Source organism: Megalobrama amblycephala, unplaced genomic scaffold (genome assembly GCF_018812025.1).
Source record: "Megalobrama amblycephala isolate DHTTF-2021 unplaced genomic scaffold, ASM1881202v1 scaffold474, whole genome shotgun sequence".
Taxonomy (NCBI): domain Eukaryota; kingdom Metazoa; phylum Chordata; class Actinopteri; order Cypriniformes; family Xenocyprididae; genus Megalobrama; species Megalobrama amblycephala.
The window spans coordinates 74599-83233 of record NW_025953398.1 but is presented as its reverse complement, the minus strand read 5'-3'; the positions used below and the strand labels follow the sequence as shown (position 1 = coordinate 83233).

The 8635-nt window shown below is 33.9% G+C and overlaps 1 protein-coding gene across 2 annotated transcripts; it reads right to left on the bottom strand.

The window, feature by feature from the left end:
• Window positions 1–552: 552 nt before the first annotated feature.
• On the bottom strand, window positions 553–5292 carry LOC125261730 (gastrula zinc finger protein XlCGF57.1-like). Of its 2 annotated transcripts, none has more exons than XM_048180299.1 (3): window positions 5236–5292; window positions 3691–3838; window positions 553–2383 (listed from the first exon to the last, which is right to left on the bottom strand). In XM_048180299.1, exons 2-3 carry the CDS (start codon window positions 3836–3838, stop codon window positions 1251–1253), a joined length of 1281 nt encoding a protein of 426 aa, XP_048036256.1. In that variant the 5' UTR covers window positions 5236–5292; the 3' UTR covers window positions 553–1250. The 2 variants fall into 2 exon arrangements, with proteins under 2 accessions (XP_048036256.1, XP_048036257.1); XM_048180300.1 differs by lacking the exon at window positions 5236–5292 and adding an exon at window positions 4620–4695.
• Window positions 5293–8635: the final 3343 nt, after the last annotated feature.

The following is an 8635-nucleotide window of genomic DNA, read 5'->3' as shown; positions in this document are numbered from 1 at the left end:
GATTGAAAGTCGCCACATTATGAATTAGCACAGCATGAATTGTTCAAATTCAAAACTTTCCCTATAATAATAATAATAATAATAATAAAAAAAAAAAAATTAAAAAAATAAAAAATATATTTTTAAAACAAAAACATGTGGAATTTGTGCCAAAAATGTTTCAGGGAGAAAGAACTAAGTGGTTTTCACATGAAAATGATATTCTGCATGTGTCTAATTCATGCATAATTATAATGTTCTACAAGTGACTACACACACAAAATGATATACAGACCATACACCCACAGGCATGCCTAAGAGAAAACATACTAAAGGATTAGTTCACTTTCAAATTAAAATTTCCTGATGTCATCCAATATGTTTATGTCTTTCTTTCTTCAGTCGAAAGGAAATTATGCATTTTGACTAAAACATTCCAGGATTATTCTGGATAGGATTATAATGGTTGAAAAATTAGTTTCAGTGCAGCTTCAAAGGGCTTTAAACGATATCAGATGAGGAATAAGGGTCTTATCTAGCGAAATGATTGGTCATTTTCTAAAAAAAATATTAAATGTATATACTTTATAAACACAAATGATCACCTTGCAAGTGCTTCCGCCTTCCTTATTCTTCAAAAAGCTTGCGCTGTATGTCCTACACCTTCCCTATTCAAATTACGGATCTAACACTTCTTCAACTCATACTCTTGAGTCCTGTTCACTGCCATTATAAAGCTCAGATGCAACAGGATATTTATTAATATTTCTTCAATTATGTTCATCAGAAAGAATTTAGTCATATACTAATGACGTGAGGGTGAGTAAAGCTTGGGCTAATTTTCATTTGAAAGTAAACTAATCTTTTAAAGCTGCAATCCTTCACCTTTGGCGCTCTAGCAGTTAATAAACAAAACAGCATGCATCCTGTGGAGGAACATTGTAGCCGGAGCTACTTCTTTCCGTTTATATCTATGGCGGTTCACGCAGTTACTAGTGGTTTCTACCAGACCGGTCTAAAATAGTCTGAATATAAACACTTCTAAGTATACCATAATGATTCAGTATTAGACAAAAACACAGTTTGGAAAATGGATTCATGTTATAAATTCTCATTATATAATTTTTGTACATTTTGAACACAAAAAAGTTAGACAGCAGCTTTAAGTACAGTTAAGACCTTTACCCAAGTTGTATTAGATTGGTGACTTGTAACTTGTAATGGAGTAATTTTTGCTGTAAGATATCTGTACTTTTACTCAAGTATGGTATTCAGGTACTCTTTACACCTCTGCTCTTTCCACAGTGACGACTTCTAAAAGAGTTATTTTTCGAGTGAATCCTCATGTGGCCCTTAAGGTCACCTTTAGTTATGAAACTCTTTCCACACTGACCACATGTAAAAGGCTTCTCTCCAGTGTGAATATTCATGTGTTGCCTGAGGCTTTTTTCCTGTGTAAAGCTATTCCCGCACAGAGTGCAGGTGTAAGGCTTTTCTCTAGTGTGAATTCTCATGTGGGCTGTAAGATGTCCTTTTCCACTAAAACTCTTTCCACACTGTTGGCAAGTGTAAGGTTTCTCTCCAGTGTGAATTCTCATGTGGACTATAAGGCTTCCTTTTTGACTGAAACTCTTTCCACATTGTTTGCAGGTGTAAGGCTTTTCTCCAGTGTGAACTCTCATGTGGATTTCAAGCTTTCCTTTATGACTGAAACTCTTTCCACACTGTTGGCAGGTGTAAGGTTTCTCTCCAGTGTGAATTCTCATGTGGACTATAAGGCTTCCTTTATGACTGAAACTCTTTACACATTGTTGGCAGGTGTAAGGCTTTTCTCCAGAATGAATTCTGATGTGGGCTACAAGGTGTCCTTTTTGACTGAAACTCTGTCCACATTGTTTGCAGGTGTGAGGCTTTTCTCCAGTGTGAATTCTCATGTGGACTTCAAGGCTTCCTTTATGTCTGAAACTCTGTCCACACTGTTGGCAGGTGTAAGCCTTCTCTTGATTGTGAATTCTCATGTGGACTATAAGGTTCCCTTTTTGACTGAAACTCTTTCCACACTGTTGGCAGGTGAAATGTTTCTCTCCAGTATGAATTCTCATGTGGACTATAAGGTTTCCTTTTACAGTAAAACTCTGTCCACATTGTTGGCAGGTGTAAGGCTTTTCTCCAGTGTGAACTCTCAAGTGGTCTTGAAGGTTTCTATGTTGATCAAAACTCTTTCCACACTGTTGGCAGGTGAAATAACATTTAGTTCCTGTCTTTTGAGCTCTTTTTTGTAAGGAAGACTTTTTAGCCAGCGTCAATCTTTCTCCAGTCATGAAATCCTGATGTTCATCATAATGTTCTTTCTCTTCTTCCCTTTCATTAAGTTCATGACTCACCTCTTTCAGTGCCATTAGGTCTAGGGCAAAATCAGACATAAAACAATTTAGACATTTAATGCATAAAAACCAACAACATGCTCTTTAGCACGGTGAACTAAAATGTGCTTTTAATATACTATCTCTGTATTTAAAAATATATTTAGTTACCACTTGTAAATTGAACACTATGGGTTCAAATGTACTATAAGTAGTATCTAAATACATTTTCTAAATACAGAGATAGTATATTAAAAGCACATCTAAGTTCATATTTCACAGTGTCTCAGAATAGCACAGTTGAGTACACTTAGATGTTCTTAAGATTATGTTAAGAAATACTAAAGAAGACTTTTTAGTATATTAAAGGGAAGCCCGGAAAGTACTGCATAATTACAGCGAATGTACAGCGTAACTTTCGATAATTATAGTGTACTTATACAGTAAGTATGTGTAAGTATAGGGGACAATATGTAATATGTAAAGGAATAAAGGGGTAACAACAAGGAAAATATCAAATTATTTATACTGTAAGTATTTTATAACTAAGGGGTACTTACACTGTTATGATAGACAACAATCTTACATTTGGGAGCAATTTAGCGATTAAGTTAAGGAAAGTAGAAAGATGTCACATTTACCCTGTAACTACATGAAATAAGAGCGTAACAAGCTCCACTTTAATTTACGGCCCGTAATGTCATATTTACCCTGTAACTACACGAAACAAAAGCATATTTCCCCATTTATTAAAAAAGATTGCAATAGTTCTTTCTACTTGCCTTGAAACAACTTAATCAGTGCATTTTCTTGCTAAATTGCTCCCGAACATAAGATTGTTGTCTATCATAATAGTGTAAGTACCCCTTAGTTCTAAAATACTTACAGTATAAATAATTTGATAGTTTCCTGGTTGTTACCCCTTTATTCCCAAGATTTTACATACTGTTCCCCTATACTTACACATACTAACTTTATAGGTACAATATAATTATCGAAAGTTATGCTGTAAATTCATTGTAATTGACACACACATGAAATGATTATTGATGTAAAATATTTAAATTAGGACTTATTTATTGCTTGATTTAATGTTCAGTTCCTGCTATTTATGTTCAGGTATGTTTAAATGTTAGTACAGCACTTTTGAGCATGAACAGAAAAAAATATTTTCATTGTTCTCTATCCATAAGTAGATATTGGGTTTAATGTTGCAGAAAATAATTATTTCATTTTGGCTACTTCTGTAATATTCTCTGTAAGATTATACTTCTGTATAATCTCTATTTCTGTAGAGCTGGACATTTTAATAATGATGATCAAATTCAGCTTTGAGAATAAAACCAACCTGTTTGTTCCTCAGTATCTTCATGTTTCACTCTGAATGTTTCTTCAATCTTCATGTCTTCAGTCTCATCTTTAATCATAATTTCTTCAGTCTCTTCTTTAATAAAATCAATCTTCATGTCTTCAGTCTCCTCTTTAATAAACGCCATCTTTAAGAAGAGAATAATGAACAGTTGAGGTGTAACGTACACATATTCATACTGAACAGTTTCGGTACAGGGCTTTCGGTATAGTGCTCGAAGCATTACATTGCAACATTAAGTTCTCCTATTAATCGCAATAAGCGCTGCATTTTGTTACTTTCGACAAGAAACAAAGTGCCATCCTTCAAATTCTGTCTACAAAATCATGAAATTTAAACAGAAAATGCCGTTTTGACGCTCTTTGTGATGTGACAGATCACTGTTAAAACCGGCAGCATGAGCATCTCTTCCTCTTTAATGCTAGTTACAGAATTAAACATGAAAAAACAGCTGAAGGTATGTAGAAAAGATACAGTACAACTTACAGAAATTGCCATATTTCATGTAATCGCTCAATCAGTGTTTCAACGGCAGAAAGACATCAATAAATCAGATAGTAAACAATATGTCATGTAGCATTTACCTCAGAAAAGCCATTCAGTGTCCACAGCTTGTTAGTTCACCAGAGAAATGAACTTTTAGTTATAATTTAATTTAATGTATTTAAAGACAAAAACTCAATTTGTTCAGTAAACTACTGTTTAATAAAAAAACACACATATCACATATACCTGCTGTACAGAAAACCGTACCAAATCATGACTTCTAAACCGAGGTAGCCTATAATTTATCCGTAAGAAATTTTTAGTTATAATTTAATGTATTTAAAGACAAAAACACAATTTGTTTAGTAAACTAGGCCTACTGGTTAAAAAAAAGAAAGAAGCAATTTAAGTTTTCTCCCCACCTGCAGTAAAGAAAACCGTACTGAACCGTGACTATGTACCGAACTGTGGGTTTTGTGTACCGTTACGGTCTTCAATGACCTGGATAGACAAAAACAAAAAAAAACAAAAAATCAAAACTATCTCTATAAACGTAAATTATAAATTTTTAGGCATTTATAATCTACATTTAGTATTTAAAGAATTATAGATTATATTTAAATGATTACACTTTGATGAAAACATTAGTTAGTTTGTTAGTGTTTGTTGTTCTCGTTCATGTTCACTGTTTGAGCAGCACGAGTCGTGATTCACTGAATCATTTCTCAAAGTGTTTGATTCAATTGACTCGGAGTTGAAAAGTTCAGTTTCTCCATCATATTACTTTCCAGACACTGAACTCGTGTTCATGATAAACTGATTTATGATATATAGAGAGAGAAATGAGATGCAGTTTTACTGTTTCTCATCAGTGGATATGAGCTTTACTCACAAAAATATCCTCCATTACAGTTAGATAAAGAATTACAATGTTACATTAAATAGTAAATAAACTCAGTTCACATTGCTTGTAAAAATATTAAAAACTATTAAAAACAGTTTATATTTATTAATGCAGCTTCAATTCTTAAAACACACCTTTCTTCAGCAGAACCACAGCAGATGCAGGAGCTCGGCGCAGTCTTATGACGTCACATCGTCCCTTCAAAATAAAAGTCCTAGCTGCAGAGAGACTTGACAATTTACGGGAGAGTCCTGCTGACTAAGGCTCCTACTTTATTCTGCTCTTTCACTACATACTGAGAATAGAAATAGTAAATTTATTGACTCTCTGTTGAATGTGTTCAGAGGAATTTCCTTATTTAATTTTCTGCTTCACTCATAAAAATGTCACAGTAGTAAAGTTTGTTTTTCTTCTTTGGTGTTTTACGAAAATTAGCATCCAAAATGGGAATATCTCTCCATCATCTAGTGTCTGTATGGTTTGTACCTGATCTCAGATCAGTTTTATTAACTTATTAGACATTTTAATGACATGTTTGTATAATAAAAAAGAAGCACTATAGTTATTAGTCACTTATTGGCCTGAAGCTCTCCATAAAACAAACAAAACAAGCCCTGGAAATGAATAAAGAACACATATTATACAGACACTTCATATTTAATGACATTAAGCAATTACAGTTTACACAGTTTTGACCAGCAGGCGTCGCCTATGTGTGTCATTTCAAGTGATTCACTGAATCATTTAGTGAAGCATTGGTTCCACTGATTCAAAGTTTTGTTTCTTTCATCAATATGTGATGCTAGTTTTCTATTGCATTATGACATTTAATTTCCACTTTAAACAAGGATTTTGTTTTGATCCTTTTTTGGAGTTTCCAATGATAAAATGCTGTTTTGAAGTGATTCAAGCTACATCCTCACAAAGCCAGAGCTTAACCTATCCGATCTTTTTTCTTCCTTGTCTCAAGAAATATCTGCGTCCACACGAAACCACTGAAATGACTCAAAACTATGTAGTATACATGCCAGATCAGTATGCGGCGCTGTAATTCTGCAATACTTAAAACAAAAGAATAAAATTTGGAGCAAGATTTGGACATTCAAGATTTAGCAATCCAAATTTGTGAATGTTTGTCTTTTACTTAAAGATTTAAGATTCCAGCATCAATATTTGAACAATGTTTTACAATAAAAAAATGTTACAGTAACAGTAATTTATTAATTTATGCCAGGAGTGCAGTTCAATCATGCTAAATCTAACTGATATTTATATTGACATAAAAAGAAAACGCATACCTATTCAGTTGCACCTTCTTCATTTATTTACGATTACAAGAATGCACAAAACAACTCCATTAAGGCTTTTAAATCCAAAGGCTTACACATTTAGAAATATATAGATAACATACCCTATGTTTACGTCACTTTTCTGAGCCTTTCTATTGATTTTCCTCTAAATTACGCGATGATTACTATCCGAGGATGTTTGCGTGATCTCTCCGTCTATCTATCCTGATCCTTTAAGCCAGAGCAACAGAGGGAGCTCATGAGAAGACAAACAGGAGTTATGAGTTATACAAGTTAACCGAGTGTGTGAATCTGTGAAAGATAAGCATTTGTGAGGAATAACAAAGGCACAGGGAAGAAACAGAAAACATTAAACCAAATAAATACACGATTATAAATCATATAAGAATTGTCTACGTTCCTCAAGCAGTCTCTAGTATTTTCCATAAACGAGTGTATTTATTATCGCAATGGTTAACATGATCATCGTATAGCCTATATGACAGTGGAAACGCGACTGGTTCTGGCACACACGACAGGTTAGGAGTAAAATATAACATCATATGGCTTTGGTGCTCGCATCAGTGACAGGTGAAGAACAGACAGCAGGTTGTTCGTGTATTGCAGGGTCAGGATGCTCTTGTAGTCATGCAGAAGCACTTATGTGGAAGGTCAGTAAAGTAAAGGGCAATTAAGGGCATGAAAACTGTTTATTGTATTGTGATATTATTAACTAATAAATGTACTAAACTGAAATGTTGTCCCTGAGCGCCGTAACGATATCTCTCATAAAGATTTGCAACTTTACAAAGTAAACAATGATCCGAAAAACACTTAACCTCTTCGCTAATTAGCATGCAAAATACCATTGGTATGCTACTTCCGCCGCCTCACCGGAAGTTGTACCCACGTTCTTTTTTACAGTAGCGCCTCCCGGAAACAGGTGGATAACCTGTGTCCTAACAAAGATCATAGAACCCAAGAGGCGACACTCTGATCGTTTTTGTGTAACAGCCACTAGATGGCGCTCCGGTAGCGCGGCCGCCATTATGGGGTGAAAATACTAACTGGAGCATTGAATCCTTCACATCTTACGCACCCAAAATCTGTGAATTTCACTGACAAATCAGAAGCGCAATAGAACAGTTTTCAAATTAAGTCAACAGTAAATTGTATGGCTACTACAGTAAATGTTGTATTGTCTTATATATGTTTTATTTTATCAGTTGTGGAATCCAACCATTCATCCATCTGAGGTAACGTAGTTAGCCTACTTTATTGAGTATTTCCATTTTATGCAACTTTACACATTTATTAATAGTAAATTAATAATGAAGATCATCATGTTTGCAGCAAACAATCTATTTCAGACCTCGTGGAGTAATAGTAATAATATCTAGATCTGAATTGAAATAGCCTATTGTACGCTTTAATGGATCATGCTATAATGATCTTATAACACATGATGCATTACTGTGTCCGTTAACGCATAATTCCCACTTTTGGACACTTTTGCTTTATCGGACATTAGACAACACTGCAAAATCAAGCTGTTATATTCATATTGTCCAACATTCCCAATTTTTCTTATGCATGTCCTTAATTTAATTTCATTTGTTGGTAATAATTCAGTGTTTATAAGCCTTTTAAAGAATTTTAACCCAAACTGACTGTGTTTCTAGAGAGCAAAGGTTTTGTAATAAAAGTGGAAGAAAGTGTGTAAAATAAACTGTAAAAAGGATTTGATGATCACTAGTGATAGTATTTTATTCTGTGTTGTCATCATTCAGGTTGGATTTCAGCTTTAATGTACTTTTTGTTTTAACAAAGCAGTTGATATTGCCATAGAAACTAGTGGACTGCCGCATGGTTTTCACCCCAGAATGGTGGAAATGCAGGGCTGCTGCTGAGCGCCGGTGTTCCAATGGAGCGTTCTATTGACTGTCGCTTCTTATTAGTGTATATTCTTTGTGCATACTTCTGAGTCGATTGAAGTTTAATTCTTATCACTGTTATAATATCAGAGGTGAAAACTTGCAGAAAGGTAAGTTATTGAATTACTATTCATTTTCATTTTATCCCACATGCAAAAAAAAAAAAAAGAAAAAGAAAAGAAAAGAAAAAATAATAATTTAAGTGCATTTTTTTATTTTGTAAATTATGTTCTATTTACCATGTAGGCTAAACGTAGTAGTTCTTTGCAATAAGTGTAAATAGTAATTAGATGCTACTTATATTTTATACT

Excerpts from the sequence above, each read along its gene's own strand:
- LOC125261730 (XM_048180299.1), bottom strand. The coding sequence starts at position 3,838 with ATGGCGTTTATTAAAGAGGAGACTGAAGACATGAAGATTGATTTTATT. Across the intron at positions 2,384-3,690 it reads AGATACTGAGGAACAAACAG|ACCTAATGGCACTGAAAGAG; the intron begins GTTGGTTTTATT and ends ATTTTGCCCTAG.